The 25,868-nt window shown below is 40.6% G+C and overlaps 1 protein-coding gene across 2 annotated transcripts in view; it reads left to right on the forward strand.

Moving 5' to 3' along the window:
- Positions 1 to 25,868, forward strand: part of PLA2G4A (phospholipase A2 group IVA) — a 136,116-nt gene that overhangs the window by 34,393 nt on the left and 75,855 nt on the right. The window contains exon 2 of one of the 2 annotated variants that reach the window (XM_063426690.1): positions 2,508 to 2,591. The exons of the other annotated variant lie outside the window; for it this stretch is intronic. Within the exon in view, the coding sequence (XP_063282760.1) occupies positions 2,559 to 2,591 (33 nt within the window). The 5' untranslated portion in view covers positions 2,508 to 2,558. The remainder of the gene's footprint in view (positions 1 to 2,507; positions 2,592 to 25,868) is intronic. 2 annotated transcript variants of the gene reach the window in all.

The following is a 25,868-nucleotide window of genomic DNA, read 5'->3' on the forward strand; positions in this document are numbered from 1 at the left end:
TTTCAAAATCGCTCCAAAGCTCAATGTAAAAGCCGCTCCAACACCTCTACACTCGATGCCATGTGGTACCCACAGGGTCCAGCAAGCATCAGGGCGGCGCTATAAACCTCCCAAGCGTAATGCATCCTGGGGAAACTTGCTTTGTATTGCGAACAACATTGTAAACCAAGGCATTATTTTCAATGGATTTTCATTTGTAAACCAAAAATTATGTTAACCGAGGCATTTGTAAATTGAGGTACAACTGTATTTATTTTTTGGGGTTTTCACATTTATGCTAAATGCATATAGGATACTGCTTCTCCTTTCTGTTTTGTGAATATTTTATGTACTATGTATTGTGTCTCTTGGTATGAGCCAAATAAAAAATATGTAAAAATAAAATAGAATGTTAGTACCTGCTTGATTGGTCTATGGATTCTGCTAACAAATGTATAGATTCTTTGAAAATCTATGTAAAAATATGGTCTCTCCTCTCACCTTTATTCAATTAGTCCTTGTCATCCAAGAATGGATTCTCCGCGATATCAGTGCAGTACAAAGTGGGTGGACTATGGGTGTCTTGATGGTTTGGTGCTCATACGTTCATAGCACCATAATTGCTAGAATGTGCTCTAATAATCTAGGGATTTTTTTATTTTTTTGTCCCCACACACAATAGTCTAGAAATCAGTGATCGAAATGTCTACTACACTACTAGCTAAGCTGTCACCCACCAGGGGTGATTTCTTTTTTTTTTTTTTATATAATTTTAATTTATTTTATTTTTTTACTTGACAGGGCTCATTTTTCACTTGCCCGTGCCCACACTTCTCAGAGTGGGCAATTTTGAGTCATGTTTTAGTTTTTTGGTAGTAGATATATATATATATATATAAAGGAATAATTAATCTTTATGAAAAATGTTGCTTTTTTGTCTTATTTTTTTAGCATACATTTTTTGTTTATAGATAAAGGATCAAGATATATTGGTTTTGTTTTTTTTTTCTATGAGAAAAGCAATTGTCTCCGCGTCTTCACCTCTTTCTGTGACATTGCCATCCTAGCCTGTTTAACTGGTTTCAGAGCTCAAACTGGCCGTCATAAGAGATGCGTTAGTACCATGTTTGTGTGTGCGTACCGTTGCATGAAGACATGCGTGCACTGATGTTCTTGCTTACGCGTTGAGTCGGCGGTCTTTCTCCATAACCAGTTTCACTGTGTGAGCCTGTGATGTCACAGGAAGTCCATTGGTATGTGTTGGCTAAGCATTCATATCACAAACGCATAACATAATCAAAACTCCATAAGCTTGGGAAGTGAAGCAAATCATGATTTAATTCACTGATTCCATTGAAATAAAATTGGCTGTATATTTCATTCTCGAATTGTGAATGTCTAGTAAAACCACTGAAAAGGATGAGACACTGAGATATTTGGTTTTTATGCAATTTTATATAAGCATTATGTCACTTACAAGTGACACAGTGAAACAAGGAAGCCGAACTGGAATAAAAGTTGACTTTGAGAACTTTTCTTGTTTGGCTATCCTGCCTTAAATTTAAAATTTACCTTGAATTCTCACTGTATAACCCTGTTAGTCTATTTTCTGGAGAACTTGACAGAATATTTAAACCTGCTAAACACCCATAGGGTTATTCACTTAAATGAGAATTGCTGGTAATTCAGTGAATTTCATATTTAGGGTCAGAGTAGCAGACCTGAAAGCATACTTTAATTTGAAGATTATTTCCCCAGCTATTTTGGCCTTACATTTTTACACTATGAAAGTATCTTATGTTTCAACTGTATAGTTTCTATCCAGCCATAATATTGTGAAGCATTTTTCCCATTGTGTGCGCAATCACCTCACTTTTTCCAAATTTTAAATTGACTTTGAATTTCTGGCTATTGTCAACTTATTGAATAACCCTTCCAGTGTTCTGTTTAGCTAATTTTCCAGCTCTATAGGATGTACTGCATAGGCCTCCAGGGGTGGGCAATCTGTGGCCCTCCAGATGTTTTGGACTACATCTCCCATAATGCTCATAGGGCCATAATGCTAGCAAAGCATCAAAGGAGATCTAGTCCAAAACATCTGGAGGGCTGCAGATTGCCCACCCCTGGAATAGGGTATGCATTGGATAAATATTTTGCTCTTAAAGGTATACTCTAAACACCATAACCACTATAGTATATTGTACTGGTTATTGTAATATGAGACTTTCTATGAAGTACCTCAAGTTTTTGTCAAATGCCAGGGCTCTCTCGGCATCTGAAATCTAGCCCACCTGCTGCCACTTATAGCATTTTGAAGTTTTACTTTTGCATAATGCAGAAGTTACACTAATGCATGATCTCCGTTGCAGCAGAGGGTCACATTTCTCAATAGCGTGCAAGATATTTGCCTGGTATGTTGTTAATTGCTCATCTTACAGCTTTGTCACCATATTAGCTTCACTTTGTAATTGTCTCACATATTTAATATTTATCACTACTAATGCATTTCCTCCCTTTTATTTTTTTAGGATTAAACATCACCAGATTAATTTAAGCAGATTGTATAGAGATCACTCATCATGGCGTCTATAGACCCCTATCAGTTTATAATAGTAAGTACAAATCTGTGTTGTTTGTTGGTTATACAATATTTTTTCCCTTGCAGCGCACTGTTAAAAAAACAAACATTGAAACGACACAGCTCACCTTTCAACCCTTCCATGCAGTACCAATGTAAGCAATTGTTTTTGGCCTCCATTATCCTTAAAACTCATCTACAGTCTGAGCATCATGCGCAGTGTAGACACATGACGTGATGTGCTTGTGATGTGTAAAGTGCAAACAGGGTGTTTATCCCATGGGCAGAACCCTATGACTGTGCTCTATACTTTTGCACCCCCTAAGTGGGGCTGGGCAGAGTGGATGTCAACCTGGTTTCATCTACCAATACTGCCTTCCCATCATCTGGGACAACGGTGGGCAGGCTGCCTAAAGGGTGGGCTTATCTGTGTAGGCAGGACCCACCCTAAAGTTGAGCTGACTCACAACCTTACCCCTCAATGCAGATTGGAACACAGCTGAAGTGCTTTGTGTAAAGCCTGCCTGATATTTTTAAACTTCAGGGACGATTTAGAAATGTAGTGCCTGAGACCCATTCTTTTGCATGGACTGGAACCAAAAGGCGAGGGTGTCCAAGTAAAATCGTGACACTTGGCACCTATGCCTGGCAATCGTTCTGGCAAGGTGGGTGCACACCCTTATCTGGTGAGCCGTACCTTTTTATGGGTGGACCCACCTTTCTTCGCAACACTATTCCATTGTTTTGTGATAGTCCACACTCCTGTCTCGAATTCATACCTCCCAATGTTAGGAAGTATCCCCACGTTATGAAGACTATATCTTACACAATCCAGCAATCTCATTGGTTACTCTGGACTTGCTTCTTTGTGATATGATGTTCATTGAGGCAGGAAAATTAACATTACAAAGGGCTAACTATTGGAGGACAGGCAAGATCTGTTGATGCTGGTTACCCACATGACCAACTTTAGCAGCTGTAGATTCATGGGGTATAAGCCTCACCATGGTAACCGTAAGCCTGCTGTTTAGCTCAATTTAAATGCAGACAATGTAATTGGCCGATGATCTGTTATTTTACCCTTAACATGGAGGGGACACGCTGGCATCCAGTGTGCCCTCTAAGTGGCAGGCTGTTGGTTTACATAGGAGATAGGGGGTACTATGCAGGTAAGGAATCGCCACTACAATTCCAATACTTGCTGGGGGTATGGAGATGATAAAAACCTAAAAAAAAAAATGTTGTGCACGGTTGTAAATTGCTCAGCACACACCTGCACTAAACCCAGCATTAAGTTGATGGCAGCTGTTGCTGTTTTTTTTGCCAGTGCTGTATCAGCAGCCGCACACCCTAATGTAGGGATTGATTACCTTCTAGGCATACCTTGGCCTGGCTGTAAAAGCACAAATGAACGTAATTTTTGCACACAAAGCTCAAAGACATTTTCATTTATAATCCTACACGTGTACAGCTTACAAGATATTTGGCACATTGACACTGCTGGGAGTTATGAGGTATGACATCATATATCTCTACAGTCTCCGTCAATGTTACATGCACAGCATGACAAAGCATTAACAGAGACACTGCCAACACTCCGCAAACACACCTTCAGCTATTTTTATCTGTTGAAGAATGACGTGAAGCTGCAGCACACTGCCTGAAAAGCTAGAGGCCTAGGGGAGAAAGTATCTCCCTGTCCCTATGTGATTGCTCCAATGGCTCTCTTCCCTCAGACTTGCCTTTCTCCTATTTTGTACTCTTCTTTTACTCTTTCAGAATCTCTTCTTCTTTTCTTTATTTCTGACCTACTTCTTCTGAAAACCTAAGACAAAGTAGGGACTAATTTGTCTTTTGTATTTTTCCTACGCCTGACCACCTTTTAAGTGGAGCTTGTCTTAAGCTCTGCCTTTTTGTCAAGATTATCAAATGTTGGAAAAATACAAAAGACAAATTAGTCCCTCTGTCTTGTGTCTTCAGTAGAAATAGATAAGAAAAGAAGAACAGATCCGGAAAGAGGAAAATAAAAAGGAAACTATAGGAGAAAGCAAAGGTTAAGGTAACAGATTCACCATTTTAATTTAAAAAACAACAACAATATTTTCATATTTGCTGTTTTGACCTTCTTGGGTCTACACCTATCACTTCCATTTCCTGCTAACATTTTAGAGATGGAGGAAATGATCTCCAGTTTATTTTTGAAGCTTTACATACTTTGGCAGTTTCACCAGCATAATGTACAGATTAAATCTATGCCTACCTATTGTTTGGCGTGAAGGTGCAATTATACGTATACAATTATACACGTATACACGTACAAAGTCAATCGATAAATAAAGCTAGTTCACAGTCCTGAAAAAAAAAAAACAAGCGGGAGATGACAAGATTTGCTTCCTCTGTCATTTTTTTGCAAATCACAAACCCTTGTTTTTGCTCTGATATTTGAGCTGCAGTTTTACTTATTATTTACTGCTAGACAAAACACCCCAAAAATGTTTCAAAAGGGGCTGTGGGGGGGTTGTTTTTGTCTTTCTTTTCGATATATTAATCCGTTAGATTGTGTAACATGAGGGCATGGATTGTCAAATATAAAGCATGTGAGCTTTTTAATTTCATTTCCAGTTCTGTAGTTTTCACTTTTTTGTTTTTGGTACGCTACTGGAATAGCAAAATGTAAAATTGTAAAAATTCCTTGCACCACTTCCTGAATTGTTCCCGCAACTAAAAAAAAAAAACACAGTACAATTTTTAATTTGCATGTTATATTTATTAGAATTATTATTGGAATTACTTTCCAATGTGTGTATTTTCCAACTTTCCATCATATGTGAAGCTTGAGTTGCATACAGTGTAAATTCATTTGAGCACCTTGATGGCAAATGAGTACAGCACTGTGCAATGAATGCCGAAGTGTGGGCGGCATTTGGAAGTAACATGGATGAGCACACCTGGAAGTGCCTGAAGTGTAGAGGAGGTGAGTTCTGTATGGTCATTTGCTGCACTTCTCACCTTGTACCTTTTTAGTTGAGTTTTTTTAAAATTAAGATTAAGGAAACTGGAACAGTCTCTTTCAGACTGTTGTTCTGTAATACACCTACATGTAGATATAGAGGTATTTTTCTAAAACAAGACATTGTGGTGAACTGTCAAAAAAAAAAAAAATCTGTTATTTTAGCATAAAAATGTGTAATCCCCTTTTAAGTTCATAACACTTCCTGGTTTAGTGCATAAACCTCCATTTTCAAGAGCAGATCCAGAGCCCAAATTGTTGGATTTTTTGACACATACATCCACACAGCAGGTTCCCCAACAGTTCCGATTTTCTGTCCTGCCGTCCCGCATTGGTGCATCCAGGGACACCAGGGTCTTGTCCTCAGACACGCTCGCTCTGTGAACGAGTATTAGGACCCTGCAGAGGGCGCCTAATTTAACACCACTTGCGGATCAGGTAGAACTTCTCTTAGCTTCTCCGGGGAACATAATGCCCTGTCTCCTCCCCATGATATACCCCTGTGTTAAAGCCAGTCATTGTTTTCTTTTTCTGTTTGTTTGTTTTTCTCCATTTTTTTTTTTTTTTTTTTTTTTAAATATGTTCTTATAAAAGCTTTCTGGCATATAATAGAGTGCAGAAGAACAATTAATTGAAGCAATTATCCATTTATTTAAATTATTTTACTAGGAAAGCTACATTGAGATTTCTGTAATTTTATGAAGGTCAGTACAAGGAATGGTCATCAATAGTCTTCTCTATCAGATGTAATACCCATCCTGAAAACAAACAACATGAGTTAGCTAATTGGATGTTTCTAGTTAATGTTTATTTCCATTTCTTACAATAATATAGCAACATGACTTATTATAGGGCTTATATAGAACTTTCTTTCAAATTTGCCAGGGAACTCCAAAATGCAGTGCTTCCTTATCTCCCCTTCATTTTTACCCGAAGGACCAAATTTTTTTTATTTTTCTCTTCAGATGTTAATGCATTCTGGGTGTAAGAAATGTCTGTGAGTGTTTTCACATTAAGCACATTTGCCAGCAGTTCTTGAGATATTCCATGAGGCATGCGGAATTTCACAAATTCTTCGAAACAGTACACAGAGCACGTAGATTTCTAGTCTTGAACTAGAATGAGAAAGTGAAATACTAAACCATTTTCAGCAACATCATATTGTAAACTTACAATACAATCACCTACTGAAACAGAACAATACCGGAATGACCTTAAAAATATTGGGGAAAGTTAATTGAAGAGGGTGAGAAATGGGGTTTGGAGCTTTTATGGAAGAGAAAAAAAATAGATATTGTATGGAGGAGAGAAAACAGGGCATGCAATCGAGAAGAACACGTAGAGTGGGCAGTAAAAAGAAAGAACTGAGTTTAAGAATGTGGTAGGTATGGGATCGGACAGGGTGGGCAAGCCATGCAGGGCATTGCCAGCTACGCAACTTCCTCTCTAAAGGGTATGTCATCCTGGCGTTAAGCAGGGCTAATTGACAACCTGTTGGGCCGCCCACAATACAGAGGACCATGAGGTGAGCATTGCTGATGTGCTCTCGGAATGTCCATAGTGCAAGTCAGGATGGCAGGACAGAACCCTAAAATAGATACTGACCCGCAAAAAGCAGAATAGTTGAGAGACCTGTCTTGGTAAGTTTCCAGTAACTTTAGGTGTAAGTTTTGGGTGTGGGCATTTTATTATTGTATTCAGCCTGCCTGTTCCCGGTTGGGTAACGCTGGGCTCTGTGTAGGTAGCTGAGAGGTTTAAGTCCAGAATTTTGAAAGCCTTGATATGTAGTTGCAATCTCAAGTGGCCACATTTGTGTACCTTCATTTCACGACATTTTCCCCTCAGTACCAAGAGGTGGTTGTGTCAACTTCCCGTAGTGAGTTACTGGCAAACATATTAAGATTTGTTGCAAAATACAATAAAGTGAAGTAATCGCAAAATGTGTTGCACTGACTTGTCTTATTGTTTACACCTGCAGTATTAATGTAATCTAGAATTAGTGCAGGGCTTATCCTGTTTTTCATTGTTTATTAATAAGCTGTGTTCTTGTTTACTTAGGTCTGGCAATGGAGCAGGTTAATCTTGAAATGTTAAACGTTTCTCAAATGCAATCACAAACTTTTTTTCCCTAAAATAATTTAGTTACCGGCAGACCTACAAAGGAACTTATTTAAATAAACCTAGGAGTGTAAGTTACCAACAAATAATTGCATCATTGGCTATTTATGTGTATCTTCTGTATCCAATTTCTGGCCAGTTTACTTGCGAAAACTTCTAATAAGGTAGGTTTATATTGATTGATGAAACTAGTAGTGTGGAGGACTAAGACATTTAGGTCAAAATAGCCAGTGGGAACATTCTTCATGCTCTGCTACAGGGCCACCATCAGTGCATGACAACCGTGATGGACATACCCAATGTGGACATATAGGTAGCGATAATCATTGTATATATGTACCCCTGTGGGCAGGGAGCGGGGAATAAAATTAACAATAATAATAATAATAATAATATAATATATTTTTTTTTAAATTAAAAAACAAAACACTTTAAATAAAAAAAATAACATAAAAAAACTCACAGAATGCAACCCCTATCCTACCCCAAACCTTGCATCCAATACACACACACTGCATCCCCTACATAGGCTCTGCATCCAATCTGCACACACACTATATCCTTGTGGGCGAACTTGGGGTATGGGCTCAGAGGTGGGTCCTGGAGGCTTACTCAGGCCAGGCCATGGGTGTGGTCTTAGTGCAGCTTTAGGGGCCCAGAATTTGAACTGTGTATGGAGCCCCTGAATTTCTGATGAAAGCCCTGTTCTGCTATTTTGAATTAACATTTGCATAGTCAGTTTTCACTTCTCAACAACTAGTTTAGTGATAACTTCCATTTGTGTGTGTGTACATAAATTTGAGAGAAGCAAAAAAGTGAGAAATATTTTTTTGTGTGCCTTTTTTCATATTATCATGTTATTTGGTAAAGCTGTAGTATAAACAGCTAAATATCTACACACCAGTCAAGCCATAAGACTTGTTTTTCACACAGAAATCACAAATTTGCAGTGATGTTACTTCTGCAAAGGATTCTGGGTGGGCATATGCAAATTAGTTTAGCAAAGAATCACATTTTTGCTTCATTCCATTTTAAACATGGATTCCTTTGAATCTGTGTTTGCTGTATACAGCAGCTTTGGAACTTAACTCAGGAAAAGATTCAAAGCCAATGAACCACTCATGGACAGCTGTTTCATTGTTAATGCAAATCATCAGCATGCGGTTGGTTACTGGTTGGCTATTGAGGCTTGGTAGTGCTTGGGAAGCAAAAACCAAAAAGGTTATGGTGGGGAAAATTGTGATTGAAAACCCCTTCCACCTGAAGTCTGTGGATAATTTAATACAATGTTTCAAAAAAAAAAAAAATCTGCACACCAGTCAAGCCACAGTCAAGCCATATGACTTGCTTTTCCCACTGAAATCACAAATTTGCAGTGATGTTACTTCTGAAAATTATTCTGGGTGGGTATATGTAAATTAGTTTAACAAAGAATCACATTTGGATTATATGATGCATGGATAATTTTACATCCACAAGAGAAAAAGTATACCCACCTATCAAAAGTCCATGGATCATACTCCATAATTGATATGTGCTAAATAAAAGCTAGCAATATCAGCAGTATTGATAAAATACAGATTATAGAAAATACGTGGTCAGACCATAGTTTTGTTTTGATAGAATTTGGAAAAGCTCTAGTTCAGGGGCGAAGTACTTGGAAACTTGATGACTCCATAATAAAAATTTAAGAAAATAGGGAATATCTAACTGAAATGACTAGGCTCTTTTGGAAGGAAAATTTAGATCCTGATATCTCCGACTCTACGATCTGGTGCAGTGCACATATAAATCAGTCATAAGAGGGTATTTAATAAAAATGGAAAAGCTATATATAAAAAAAAAAAAGGTTAAAGAACTAGCCGACTTGTATATAGAGTTTTTCAGTCTCTCCAGGTCAAATAAACAGCCTTCTAATTATAACAATAATTTATTGGCAGAACTTCAGAATAAAATAAACATAAAAATAGAAGATAAGATCAAGCAGACATGGAATAAACTGAGATTTAATAACTTCCACAGTGGAAATAAGGCAAATAAAATTATTACAAAAAAGTTAAATAAACAATTTTCATAAACCGTGTGGATAAACTGCTGGATGAACAAAATACATATTCAACCAGAAAAAAATAGGTAAAAAATGTATTGACTTCTACAGCAAACTTTATAATCTAGATTTAAGTCTAAACAATGGACAGATTGATGATTATTTATCAAAAATTGATAACCCGAAGATATCAAAGACGAATTTACATGTTATCGGCCCAATTTACAATACATGGAGTCGAAAGAGAAATAGACAAAATAGACTCATTAAAACCACAGGTCCGGATAAATTTACTAATTAATATAATAAATTAGATCTATATGCAAGAAATAGATAAATATAGTAAAGTGTCAAATTATAAACTAAATGTGGCTAAAACTATCACATCTCACCTTTTGCAGATATTGTGTTGAAGTACCAAATATCTAATAAAGAAATATTCACTTATTTAAGAATAAAATCCTTTTAAAAAACCTCACTGATAACTAATACAACAGAAGTATTAAATTATATAATATTTTCACATAATAGGATTAAGAAATTACGTCTAAGGCCAATCAATTGATTAATTCTGTAAACAATAAACCACTTAAAATAATATATTCATGGAATAAAGATCTTAATATAACTATTACAGAATCAGAGTGGTACTCATCCCTTCAACAAGTCAAAAAGCACATACATTTTTTAAATTTGGCTGAATGTCACTATAAAATAATGAATAACTATCTAAGATGTATCCGAAACAACTAACAAATTGCTGGAGATGTGGAAACGCAAATGGATCTTTTATCCATATATAGTGGCTATGCCCAATGGTTATAATACTATGGAAATGGGCATATAATAGCTTTAGATATCTGGCTCATATAGATCTGAAATGGGGACCAGAGGTTTCACTGGTTCATGTGAAATGGGATTTAAAATTAAATAAACTCAGGTGCTTGACAATGTAAATCCAACCTTCCTTTCCAGAAAAACCACTATATGAACCAATAAACGTAGCAATTTCATATGGAGAGAGGTCTGCCAAACTCTGACATGATTGCAGGTAAAAAAACAAAAATAATATGATAATTGGCTAAGTAAAATCAAAGACGCAAAATATTACAAACTCTAGTGCATTACCTCTTTAATATATAAGGTTTATGAATAATTAGAAATTATCATCTAATATTCCCTGATATGTTATTTTTGTATTGTTATGAGAATGGTATATTACATTCTATTATCCTTTAATCCAATGTGTATCACAATTGTGAAAGACATACACATAATTATCATGATGTGTTGTTTTTGTCTTATTTATATGTATGTATAATGAATATAAATAAAGAAAAGAAAAAAAACAAATAATCAAATGTTTGCCTCATTCCATTTTAAACATGGATTTCTTTGAGTCTGTGTTTGCTGTATACAAACACAGACTCAAAGGAATCCATGTTTAAAATGGAATGAGGCAAACATTTTATTCTTTGTTAAACTAATTTGCTTATGCCCACCCAGAATCCTTTGCGGTATTAACATCACTGCAAATTTGTGATTTCTGTGGGAAAAGCAAGTCTTATGGCTTGACTGGTGTGCAGATGTTTGTTTAAAGGACCACTCTAGGCACCCAGACCACTTCAGCTTAATGAAGTGGTCTTGATACCGGAGAAACTGACGGAAGCCAAGCACAGAGAGATGGACACAGGTTTCTTCAGGAAGGAAGAGATTCTTTATTGGATCACCGATCGGGACTCAGAGGGACTAGCGTCACCAAAATACAGCAAAGTCTGAGTACTGAATACATAGAGTACATTCCTTATATAGCACTGTAGCTCCTCCCACAATTAACTACACCCACACATACCCTTAACCTATTTAATAAATAGAGTCTAAACTCATCCATCCGGTCTAACCACGTGGCTCATCTGATACAAAGGAGAGGGACGCGTAATTCCAGTTCTTACATTCCTGCACCTGGTCAGTACAGTGATAACAGTATCTTAGCTACGTGTAATTAACTAACTGATACTACAAACACATATACATACATATGCCTTGTGGCAATCTTAGCCTGCTAAACTTGTATTTTACTGGAATTACATCACATTCCCCCCTTTGATGCCTCTGATATTTCACAATTACTTGAGGCATCACTTAACCTTGGTTTGCATATACCTCAGGTTACCATGAACCAGACCAGACTTATCTTATGATGTGAATCTTCAACATTCATCTTCTTGCATTGGTTCTCCCTGATCTAGAGCCTTATACTTATATATCGCCATTATCTGTGCAGCAGCCTTCCTCTCTGCTATACTTCCTATCAGGCTTTGCACAGACCTAACTACTAAGGGTATAAGACACGGTAGGAGTAGACACAACAGTAAAATCAGTAGGACTCCACCTACCACTGCCTTAAGCCCTCCAAACCACTCATACCAGCTACCAAACCAACTACTTGGATTGTACCCTTTCCATACCTGAGTAGGCACATGCGCTAGTTTAACCATATGGCTAGTAAGCTCAGCTATTGCTTGCCCTTCGTCATCTATTTGAAGACAGCAATTGCTCAGGTTAAACTTCCCACATACACCTCCCTCTACTGCCAAAAGGTAATCCAAGGCTAATCTATTTTGGTAGACTGCTGTCCTCATCCTGGTGTTATGCTTCGCTAGAAGATTGAGCGCTTGTGATGTCTCATTTGTGATAATCTCAACCACCGCCTGTAATCTTATAATACGGTTGAGCATATAAATAGGGGTTCTATAACCAAAGGTACCATCTTCTGCCCACGTGGCTGGCCCATAATAATCTATGATACGCTGGGGAGGCCATTCATTATCTTCCCAGGCGCCTATCTCTATGGGTCCCCTTTTCTTCCTATGATTCACATCATACACTTTAACACCTAAAGTCTCACCTGTTTCAATCGGTAACAAGAAGAAGGATGGTTTGAGCATACCCAACACACATGCCCCTTCCCAGTCCTGTGGCAACTCCGAATAGGCTTTCTTACCACAGATCCAGTACAAATTTGCTGGGGCTCTCCAGGTAGATGTGATGGATAAATCAAACCACACATCCTTTAAACTGGCATATCTAGCAAACGGGTTAGATGGTTCTGAGACATTTGAAGCCGACCACCAAGTTGTATTTTTAGTATCATCATCATAAGCTTTTTGCCCTAGACAAGTTAATTCTCCTACAGAAGTATTATACATCATTCCTTTCCTTGCTATGCAAACATAACCTATGATGGAGGTCTTTAATCTCCACTCAGATTTACCTCTAACACTCAAATGATAATCGGCTTGTGTAGATATTAGTTGGTCAACTGCCTCAGAACCGGACATTACCTCCTTTGCTTCCCAAGGCCATTGGTCTCCCATGTTAGTACCTCCACACACATAGCAGTTGGTAACATTAAGACTACCGGCAATACTTTCAGCTAGGTCAATGAACAGGTTTTTAGCGTTATGGGGGATCTTATTATCTATACTCATCTCTTCATAAAAGGAATGGTATACTTGATGAGTCTGGGAGGATACCGTATCAGTCTCTATTCCTATAAACAATAATGTCCCAGGATCTAAACCCGTCCCGTATATTTGAAACCCAAATAAATTTCCATACTTATCTAAGAACTTGTCGGGGTTATTAATGAGTATATGGACTGGGTTGCATTCCATAGACTTACAATAAGGGCTAGTCGGCAACTTAGTCACTATCATGTCTTTGTCTACTGTCTGTCCCCAAGTTGCCCACCCCACACAAGACCAATATGGGCAAAAGTTATAATCTCTATTTGGGCATCTAGGACTTACATATTTATTTTTGCTACTGGGACAAATATATTTATCGTTAGACCCATACGTCCTCTCCCATCTAAGATCCCTACATACATTCCACGGCTTTCTACCACTTGATATCGCCTTACATGCATCAAATAGCAGAACACCCGAAGAATGTACGGATTCTAACACCGTCTTATTAATTAGGGTCCCCTGAGGATCTCCATTCCTGAGAGTCAACCAAATTGTACGAGGTTGATACTCTGGACTGAAGCACTTAGGTTCTCCTACTCCTAAATGGCACACACTATAGTCTATATTTAGGTATCTACATCTTGATACCTCTCCTTTACATTCGTATTGTGAATGCCAAATTAGGGTTTGGGAAATATGGTTACCTGTTCTCGTAGTCTTAATGCATACCTCACAGCTAGGAGTGTCGGTACCTCTACCTTCCTGAATATAAAAACACATGTAAATAAACACAATCAAAAGCACATCTTTCGCCGTCATCCTCAGTCTTCGTCCGTGCGATGGAACCTCAGCTTCCAGGATGTGAGGGCTGCAGGGAATGGAGTTCTGCTCGTCTTCACAGGTGTCCCTTCGAGACTTTCCTGGCTTATACACTATGTGATGGTAAGCGGACAGGCTTTATTATGGCCTTCTCACTCACACCTGTAACAATAAAATTTGTAATCCACAATAATTCCTCGTTACTCCGACTGAGTAGTGCGTTTTAACCGGATCTTGCAGGGATTCTCTGGATCTACTGTAACTTGCCAAGAATCGACTGCTGCTGGTTTAACCCTGGAGTGATGTATCCACGGAGTTACTTCGGCTACTTTTATCGCTGTAGGGGTAGACAAAAGAACAACATAAGGACCTCTCCACTTGGGCCCTAACGGTACATTATTCCACTCTTTAATCCACACTTGGTCTCCTGGATGATAACTATGAACAGGGGGATAAATATTCACAGGTAATCTATCTTGTACCCATTTCTGTACCTCCTCCATAGTCTTACCCAACTCTACAACCTGCTGCCGGGTAATTCCTTCTCCCAACTGACTCAAGTCCCCCCTTAAGTTACCAAGTACGGGAGGTGGTCGCCCATACATGATTTCAAAAGGAGAGAGGCCCATCCTTCTGGTAGGGGTACTGCGGATTCGCAATAAAGCTATGGGTAAGAGAACGTTCCACTTAAGTTGGGTTTCCTGACACATTTTAGCCAACTGGTTCTTTATAGTTCTATTCATTCTCTCTACCTTACCAGAACTCTGGGGTCTATATGCAGTACGAAGCCTCCACTTTATACCAAGCATATGAGTCAGTTGTTGTAGGCACTGATGAACAAAAGCTGGACCATTGTCCGATCCTATAGAACAGGGTAGTCCATATCGGGGTATTATTTCTCGTAGCAGGAATCTTACAACTTCTCCTGCTTTCTCTGTACGAGTAGGACATGCTTCTACCCAGCCTGAATAGGTGCACACAATTACCAACAGGTAACGATGTCCACCCGATTTAGGCATTACTGTAAAGTCTATTTGTAGATCGGACATGGGGAGTCCCCCCATAAACTGAACTCCTGGTGGCTTTACTGGTCCTTGTCTTGCATTATTCTTAGCACACGTTACACATCTGCGTACAATGGCCTGAGTCAAGTTGGACAATCTTGGTATGTAGAAATGTTTTCTAAGAGATTCTTCAGTACTGTCTCTCCCAGAATGTGTCCCGTTGTGATAATTTTGGACAATTTCTACCGCTAGCGATGCTGGTATAACTATTCTTCCATCTTCTAGCTGATACCACTTGTTCTCCAGATACTTTCCCTGTTCAGTCTTTAACCACTCCTCTTCTTGAGCTGTATAAACTGGAGTCCATTGGGACAGTGGAGTTGGTATAAGAGCAGCTATATGCCCCACATACTCCTGTCTTCCTGATTCAGCAGCACGCTTAGCTGCACTATCTGCCATCCGATTTCCCTTGGTTACATCACCATCACCTCTCAGATGTGCTCGACAATGAATAATACCGACTTCTTTCGGCTCCCACACTGCTTCCAATAGTTGTAGGATTTCAGCTGCGTACTTGATTTCTTTGCCTTCTGAATTCAGTAGTCCTCTTTCTTTATACAAAGCTCCGTGGGCATGAGTGGTTAAAAACGCATACTTAGAGTCCGTATAGATATTTACTCTTAAACCTTCAGCCAATTGTAACGCTCGTGTTAGTGCTATTAATTCTGCCTTTTGTGCTGATGTTCCTTTCGCCAGTGGCCGAGCTTCTATCACCTTGTCTATTGTTGTCACTGCATATCCTGCATAGCGGATCCCTTCTTTCACATAACTACTGCCGTCGGTGTAATATTGAACATCGGGGTTCTGGATGGGAAAATCACGAAGATCTGGTCTACTTGAAAATACTTCATCCATTACTTCCAAACAATCATGTTGACTTTCAGTAGGTTGCGGCAAAAGGGTAGCTGGATTTAAGGTGTTTACAGTCTCTAAATGCACTCTTGGGTTTTCACACAACATTGCTTGATACTTGGTCATACGGCTATTACTAAACCAATGATTTCCTTTGTAATCCAACAACGTCTGTACTGCATGTGGGACTCGTACATAAAGTTCTTGACCCAGAGTGAGTTTATCGGCTTCAGCTACTAGCAGGGCGGCTGCAGCTACGGCTCTTAGACAAGGTGGAAGTCCGCTGGCCACTGCATCCAGTTGCTTAGACATGTAGGCAACAGGTCTTTGCCATGATCCCAAGTACTGTGTCAATACTCCCACAGCCATTCTTCTTTGCTCGTGTACATATAAGTAGAATGGTCGTGTGTGATCAGGTAGACCTAATGCTGGGGCACTCATCAAAGCCTTCTTCACATCTTCAAATGCCGTTTGCTGTTCTTGGGTCCATAAGAAGGGGTCGTGCTCTGTACCTTTGATGGCTGCGTACAGAGGTTTTGCCAGTATCGCATAGCTGGGAATCCATATCCTACAGAAGCCTGCTGCCCCCAAGAATTCTCGCACTTGTCTTCTATTCTTGGGTATTGGTATTTGGCAGACAGCTTCTTTTCTCTCTGGCCCCATAATTCTTTGACCTTCAGAGATATGGAATCCTAGATACTTGACAGTTGGCAAACACAACTGAGCCTTCTTTCTAGACACCTTGTATCCTGCCTTCCAGAGAATGTGTAGTAGATCGTGCGTTGCTTGCTGACAGATTTCTTTTGTAACTGCTGCTATCAACAAGTCATCTACATATTGTAACAATACACACTCTCCTGGGATGGACTCGAAATCCAATAGATCTTGACTTAGGGCTGAACCAAATAGGGTAGGTGAATTTTTAAACCCTTGGGGCAGTCTTGTCCAAGTCATTTGGCGTTTTGAGCCCGTTACAGCGTTCTCCCACTGGAAAGCGAAAATACATTGACTTTCTGCGGCAATTCGGAGGCAAAAGAAGGCATCTTTGAGATCTAAGACTGTGAAGTAAGTAGCCCCGCCCGGAATTAAAGCAAGCAGGTTATATGGATTGGGTACAACTGGATGTATGCTAACAACCGCATCATTGACTGCTCTTAAGTCCTGCACAGGTCGATACTCATCTGTGCCGGGCTTTTGAACAGGCAGCAATGGGGTGTTCCAGGGGGAAGTACAGAATTTTAGGATACCATACCGTATGAACTTATCCAGATAGGATTGGATGTTCTTCTTAGCCTTCTGCGGAATGTGATATTGTCTTAGGCTCACTGGATAAACCCCATGTTTCAGTTCAATTTTTATTGGTGGAATATTGCGGGCCAGTCCTGGTGGGTTGTTCTCTGCCCAAACTCCTGGTATGTTAAACAATGTCTCATCACTCCTAGGGTTTTGGCTAGTCAACACTGTATAAAGTCGCCACTCTTCTTCCTTTGGTACGGATAAAGTCATAATACCTGAAGGTCCATTAAACTTTAAAGATGTTGTTCCATCTGGTAGGAACGTAATCTGCGCTTGTAATTTGGATAGCATATCACGTCCCAGCAATTGGACTGGACATTCAGGCATATAAAGGAATTGGTGTTTTACTACGTGGCCTCCCAATGTACAGAGTCGACTTTTAAGAACCGGTTTTTCAGCACTTCTTCCAGTTGCTCCTATCACAGTAATAGTCCTTCCAGATGGAGGAGCAACTAGATTAGTCACCACTGAATGTTCAGCACCAGTGTCGATCATGAACGCACTCCTTTTCCCCCCTATTGATACATCGACCATAGGCTCCGCTCGACCAAGGGGGATGGAGCCCGGTCGGTATCAATAGTCCTCCATGACAGTGTCAGCCAATCCTACAAAGTCCCTACCTTCTCTATCGCGGGACCTTTGCGCTGCTGGAATATACCTGTCTTCCCTAACACTTCCTCTGTTCCCATTACTCCCTCTATAACCATTACTCCCTCCGGGGCCTCCTCTACCTCTCGCTCTACCTCTAAAGTTTCCGTAGCCTGCCCTGGGTTGGTCTCTCTCGTACTGCTCTCTTTGCGGACATTCGTTCCTCCAATGCCCTTCTTCCTTGCAATACGCGCATTGATCCCTACTCAAAGGCTCCCTACTCCATCTATTATTGCCTCTATCTGGGCCCCGTTTATCTACGCCTGCGATCGCTACCGCTAGCATATCAGCCTTTTTACGCATCTTGCGCTCTTCCTCTTTCTTACTTTCTGTATCCCTGTTCATATAGACCTTATTTGCTACCTCCATTAGTTGGGTGATGGACATACCTGCAAACCCTTCTAACTTTTGTAGCTTGCGCTTAATATCTCCGTATGCTTGGCTGACAAAGGCGGAGTTAACCATTCGGGAATTGTCTGCGTCTTCCGGATTAAAGGGGGTATACAAGCGGTATGCCTCCAATAATCGGTCATAAAAGACACTGGGCGCTTCATCGCTTTTCTGGATCACCTCAACTGTCTTCGACATGTTAATGGCTTTCTTTCCTCCGGCTTTCATGCCAGCAATTATAGCGTCTCTATAGGCTCTGAGTTGAACCATATCAGCACCATTTACGTTCCAATCGGGATCGGTGTTGGGATAGTGTGTCGCGGCCCATGCTGCTGGATTGGCTTGGTTCAAAGCACGGGCTCTATCCTCTAATGCTTTAATGGCTGCTTGATTTATTCTTGTCCTTTCCTCATTGTTAAATAAAGTCATTAGTAACTGCTGGCAATCAGCCCATGTCGGATTATGCGTCTGTACTATTGAGGTGAACAGATCAGTCATAGCTTGTGGTTTCTCAGTATACGAGGAATTATGGGTCTTCCAGTTTAAAAGATCGGTTGTGGTAAATGGGACATATACGAAGACTGGGTCAGCGTGTGCCATTTGACCTGCGGCATCGATATAAGCTGACCCGGGATTCAGACGAAGAGGCATCTGATAGTGCTTTAATTGTTGGGCACCAGTCAACTGTCGGGTTTGGATGGGGCTACGTAGAGAGGCGTCAGTCATGGGTTCCGGTCGGGGAGAGATAGGGTATGGGGATGTGGGAGGTCGGTTTTGGGAAAAGGTCGTAAATAAAACACTTCGAGCCGAGCTAGATGAAGCTTGACCGGAAGTCTGAAGTGGCGCCAAATCAGGATATTCGTTTCTAATGGGGGTGGATTCTGGTTCCGGAAGGGGAGATTTAGTACGAGGGGGGGTGGATCCTGTACTGGAGGAGGAAGCGGAAGTGGATGAGGGTAATGAGGGGAGGGGTGCAGGACTTCCTGCGTTTGCGTCACTTCTTCTTAACGGAAAGTAAGGGGGCGGCAAAGGGATCTCGGACTCAGGGGGCGTGTCCAAAATGGGCCTAACACCAGCCCTAGTGGACGAACAAGTCCTAGCTACCATGAGGCGACACTGTTCCTCGTGGCATGTCCGGAGCCATTTTGGCGAGTCATTTACGGCCTGTCTCCAACAATCAATATAAGGAAACTGGCCGTAAAGTTCAGGCCTACCTGATACAGCCACGTGTAAGCGCTGTACCAGAGTTGGATCCAAACTGCCACGTGGCGGCCATGCCGCAACCAAAGTAGGCCACTCCCTAGTACACAAAGTGACCAAACGTACAGGAGACATCTTTACCCCAAAATCACAAACTTTGAATCCCTTTTTAAAATTCTTAACCATACATCCTAAGGGATCCGGAATCGTTGACTGCGACGCACCCATACTTAACAATGGAACGTCGTCGACAACGAATACTATACACGCGTACTATTCAACAGTCACACCCGTTTCCTCTGGCAACAGCACCACGTGGTACGGTTACCAAGTGAAACGTACACAATAACAATAAACACTCAGGGAATTCCCGTACACACACAGCTGTTACACCAGTCACTATATAATCAATATTATGCCCTTTGGCGTAACTATACAGTCACCCACGCTATAATTCTCTATATACGAATTACCCGTCTATAACAAACCCCAGTAACATAGTCTTTTACAAATAGCGGTTACAGTACGGTTAGCATAGGTCAAAGCACAAGTTAAGGTCACAATACAATTATTAGTGGTTATGGTGTTAAACATGCAATGGACGACAATGATTAGTACTTATTATATAATGTCAGTAAATATACAGGGTTATGGTACCGTGCACTATAATACAGCAACACACTATTAACACTCTCGCTAGACGGCTGAGCTCGCGCTATCTAACAAGATATACACTTTACTAAACAATCGTTAACACATTTACAATTCCCAACTAAACTATTGGCCAGTACCTTGAATGGACTACCTAAAACTATATACACCCGTTTTGGTTAGCCACACTGCCCAATCACCACATATATAGCGAGCTAGAGAACCGAATTTACACAGGCGCCTCTTAGTCGCACTATCAAAAGTCTAGTGGGTTCCAAATTTACACGCCTTCCCACTTAGCCCAGATAGGATGAGAACTAGCGAACCGAATTTACACAGGCGCCGCTTAGTCTCCCGGTCCCTCCGACCTAGCGAACGTAATATACACCCTAGAACGCTAGTCTAGACAAGACACCGGTGTCCGGCTAGGGCTATTTACACCAGGACCCCGCCTGACTAACCAAATCAAACGGTCTGACTAAAGAGCGTTCGATCGAGCGGTGCGCCTTCGCTCCTTCCCTCCGACAGAGGGGGCAGATACAGATTCAAAAACCCCTTTGGGCCTACCGCACAATCGGTATACCCCTAGCGGGTCCTGCCGTCTAAAACAGCAGTTATCTTACCTCCTCGTTCCTGAACCTGAGTTCACACTCATCGACGGGGACACCCCAGCACTTCTCACGTAGAGGCCGATGATCTCCTGGACAACAGACCAGTGGCGCCGAGACGAAGGGAGGTCCACGCAGAAGTTCAGGGGTGCAGCCGTAGAGAACGTGGGCAAAGATAGACCGTCTCACGCCTCTGCCTCTCAGCTACCGTTGAACGATGAGCTTCCCGGCCAATGCACCAAATGATACCGGAGAAACTGACGGAAGCCAAGCACAGAGAGATGGACACAGGTTTCTTCAGGAAGGAAGAGATTCTTTATTGGATCACCGATCGGGACTCAGAGGGACTAGCGTCACCAAAATACAGCAAAGTCTGAGTACTGAATACATAGAGTACATTCCTTATATAGCACTGTAGCTCCTCCCACAATTAACTACACCCACACATACCCTTAACCTATTTAATAAATAGAGTCTAAACTCATCCATCCGGTCTAACCACGTGGCTCATCTGATACAAAGGAGAGGGACGCGTAATTCCAGTTCTTACATTCCTGCACCTGGTCAGTACAGTGATAACAGTATCTTAGCTACGTGTAATTAACTAACTGATACTACAAACACATATACATACATATGCCTTGTGGCAATCTTAGCCTGCTAAACTTGTATTTTACTGGAATTACATCACAGTCTGGGTGCCAGGTCCAGCTAGGGTTAACTAATTGTTTTATAAACATAGCAGTTTCAGAGAAACTGCTATGTTTATCAATTAGTTAAGCCTTCCCCCTAATCCTCTAGTGGCTGTCTCACTGACAGCCGCTAGAGGCGCTTGCGTGATTCTCACTGTGAAAATCACAGTGAGAGCACGCAAGCGTCCATAGGAAAGCATTATGTATGCTTTCCTATGTGACCGGCTGAATGCGCGCGCAGCTCTTGCCGCGCGTGCGCATTCAGCCGACGGGGAGGAACGGAGGCGGAGAGGAGGAGGAGAGCTCCCCGCCCAGCGCTGGAAAAAGGTAAGTTTTACCCCTTTTCCCCTTTCCAGAGCCGGGCGGGAGGGGGTCCCTGAGGGTGGGGGCACCCTCAGGGCACTCTAGTGCCAGGAAAACGAGTATGCTTTCCTGGCACTAGAGTGGTCCTTTAACATTGTATTAACTATCCACAGACTTCAGGTGGAAGGGGTTTTCAATCACATTTTTTTCCCTACCATAACCTTTTTTGTTTTTGTATGTATGTATGTATGTATGTATATGTATGTATATCATAAAGATTATGGTGAGGGAAAAAATTGTATTGTATGTATTTGCATATATAACAAAAGACTCATTTTGAAAGCAGTGGCAATAAATTAAATTTTTTCTATTTCTTCTAAACCACAAATGCCTCCCAGGTGGGAAGAGACTGTGTCGAACCAGTATCAGCTTCAGCTTGTCATTTTGGACATTTGCCATTTGAGTCGCTTAATGATAACAAATAAAAGAGGGAACATAGAATCAGTTTACTTTCAAACCAGCATTCCAAACAAGTAGGCACTCGCTCTATTAAAGTTGACCCAGTTATTTTCTGTATCCAGTTTGCTGCAAGAGTGGGCACATCACTTGTTTTGAGAAATCTTTGGTATTTAGCTTCCAGTTTTCAAATGAAACTGGTGACGTCACCTTTTTCTTTGATCATCTGTACGGATTTGGGATCGGATATCCAGCTACCTATGAGAAGACGCAAAGCAAAGAAGCCTGCGTATCACAATAGCCATGTCCGTGATACAAGAACACAAGTGCCGAAATGTTTTTAATGTACAGTTTATGTGAAAAATACCTGATGTTGCATTGGTTGGGTGCAGTTGGAACACCCCGTGGGCACCCTATCAATGGGTGTGTATTAGTACACAAGCCAGCATTCGCCTTTAGGGAAAATCTATTGAACTTTTGTTAGCAGTCATAAATTAATCACAGCAACATAGCTTTTAATGACGGATAAGTGCTGACTGTTCATTTCATCTGCTCTACCTATAATGCAGATGGGTAACATATTTTGCGTATAAATTCTTTGTGATATCTTTAACCCCTTAAGGACCAAACTTCTGGAATAAAAGGGAATCATGACATGTCATGTGTCCTTAAGGGGTTAATGATATCTGTAAAACCATGTGTACAAAATAAACAAAGTGAGTCAGTGTTGTAACCTCCAGAACTAGGGCCTGTCCAGCTACTTAGGGGACATAGGGGGGAATTGCCTGCTTGTTGAAAGGGTTCCTGAATGGCTGAAGGAAGGGAGTTAGGGAGTTAGTGGAGGTAACCGGTCGGGTTACCCGTAGTTCGCTACAATAGCATACAAAGATATCATTTCTAATTTTCACCCTGGAATAGTGGTTATGGTGTCAAAAGTCCACAAAAGAAAATACTTCCCTTTTTTTGAACAGAAGTTATTGGCTGAGGAGTGTCCATTAACGCTGTCAGACAAAGAGTTATGTCTAAAGAAGTATGGAATTTATATCACTGATGCACAAATATAAATTTAAAGGCTTACTCCAACCACCATGACCTTTTGTGCTTTTAGAAATGGTCATGGTGTTAGAAGACTGTATGTGCAGTGTTTCTGCCCCTATTCCCCCTACTCACTACAGCAACTACAACCCTGTACATACACACGAAAGCCCTACCCACTATTCTAGAAACATAATTTTCTACCCTACCCTTACCTCTTGTGTCACTTTATCCCAGTCCCTCTAGAATGTAGGCTAGTTTGAGCAGGGCCCTCAATCCCATCAGTTCGTGTGTGTCCTACTTATCTGGTTACAAATATTTGTCTGTTAGTCCACTTATTGCACAGCTCTGCAGAATTTGTAGGCGCTTTATATATATATATATATATATATATATATATATTAATGACAATAATCCAAACACACCTTAGCCCCTGTACGCCTAAATTAATATACACGCTCACTACAGCCCATATACATGCACATTACAGCCCCTAGATGCACACATGTATACACTCTCATAGACCAAAATATACATTACACCCTCTAGACACACAAAAACTCTCAACAGTCCCTGTACACACACCCATTACCATGTACACATATGCAAACGCCCCTTTGCAAAAACACACCCTATAGCCCCTGTACAAACCTGCTACAGCCCCTAGATGTGACTATAGGCACACAGCAGACCCTATACACACACATATGCACACTACAGCCTATGCACACACATTATATCATCTAGAAACACTATGCCCTATAGACAACCCAAACATGCTCGCGCTTTCTCTTTCTCTCTCTCTCTCAACAAGCCCTTGACAAACAGACACACTCTAAAAAAACAGACACAAAAACACACAAAAACTTCCAGCCAGTGGAGACACATACCCTGGTGTTGCATTTAGATTTCTAGGTGGAGGTCCCCTTGGTCTCAGGTTTGAAGTCACTTTGCGAAAATGAAGGAGGCAGCAGTCCTTTATTGTCGCAGGGCCGGGGGAACCAACCTCTCCCTGTACTGCAAACACAGAGGAAGAGGAAATAGGGCAGCAAGCCACCTGCCCTGCATCCTTGATACAGATTCCTCCTGTGTCTCCTTGCACCTGACACTAGGAGAATGAGGACTCTGGCAATGTCTTGAAGCCATGACTTCTTAAAGGTCATCGGCTCAGTGGGCAGCTGCCTGGCATGCCCTGTGCTGTAGTGATTATCTTATTCAGATAAGCCCTTTAGTAAGGGCTTTAGTAAGGGCTACAGTAAGCAATTTCTTTAGTCCCATACATAGTTTTTTTTTATTTTATTTTTTATTTTTTTAAATATTCTTTAGAGGAAAAAGTGATTTATGTTTGTTTGTTTTTAGTACCAAAAAATTAAAATAGATAATCACTGATAGTCACCAGTAGAATAGTCATACAATCACACCTAATAAATAAAAAGTACACAATAAAAGAGCATGAAAATGTAAGACATGCAAATATAACATTCATGTTGTCCAGAGGGCTATAAAACAAAAGTACAAAAATATATTGCACAGTAAGTCTGTGTAAACCAGGAACCGTAACTTTTAAACAAATAATACATACTGACTCACATTTAATCAGAAAAGACTTCCCATAGGTCTGAAACAAATATTCCTCAATGGTCCTCCAGAGATTGGGAGATACAACCGGATCACCAGGAAATGATTAACCATTAGGCTAAATCGCCGGCTAATTAGTTTTTTGTTTTTTTTGTAACCTTATTAATCTTCTTTACCAAGTGATAGTACTCATTGCTTCTTCCCACTATTGTTTAAATATTTGCATTTTACTGTGCACTGTTTGACATCTCAGGGCGTTGAACCTTAATAGACAGACTATTTGGGAAATCGTTTTGTCCATGCAAATGCGTTCCAATAACCGCTATGTAAGAGCTGGTTCCTCTTTATCAGGAAAGGTGTTTCAGCATGACGGAAGCAGTGGAAGGGGGGAATCGTAGGATAAAAATAAAAACCTTTAATGGCTTCCAAAGTTTTCATATAATTTTATCCCATTCAATTCTGCTACATAATTGCAGTTTACAGCAGTCTACTGCTGCTTCTTCAGGCTATGTATACCTGACACTGTGATCTAAATAAGGAAATATACTAAACTTGCACAAGAATAGCTTAATGGAAACCCACAATATAGTTGTGGGATTGATGGGATATGCACATGACTTCCACTGAAAACAATGGGAGGACAAATATTTACCAAGAATGCTCAGATACATTGTGGTCAATGCATAAGCTGCAGGTATCCTTGTTTCCCAAACAAGGGGTATGCAGTATCGTGTATCTCTGTTACTGGTTTGCCTTTTATTATCCATTTAACATTTTGAAGGTTGTTTTATGTTGTGACACAAATATTAAAGGGACACTACAGTCACCAGAAACACTACAGCTTAATGTAGTGGTTCTGGGGTCCATAGCCTGTTTTTGCAAGCTCTTCAATGTAAACGCTGCCTAGTAACACCTCTAGTGGCAGTCACTCAGACGGCCACTAGAGGTGCTTCCTAATCCAGTGCTGCACAGTGTACAGTACTGGCGCTCTGCATGGAGACACTGAACGTTCCCCATAGGGATACATTAAATGCATCTCTATGAGGAGATGCCGATTGGCACAGCAGTGCA

Source organism: Pelobates fuscus, chromosome 7 (assembly GCF_036172605.1).
Source record: "Pelobates fuscus isolate aPelFus1 chromosome 7, aPelFus1.pri, whole genome shotgun sequence".
Lineage (NCBI taxonomy): Eukaryota > Metazoa > Chordata > Amphibia > Anura > Pelobatidae > Pelobates > Pelobates fuscus.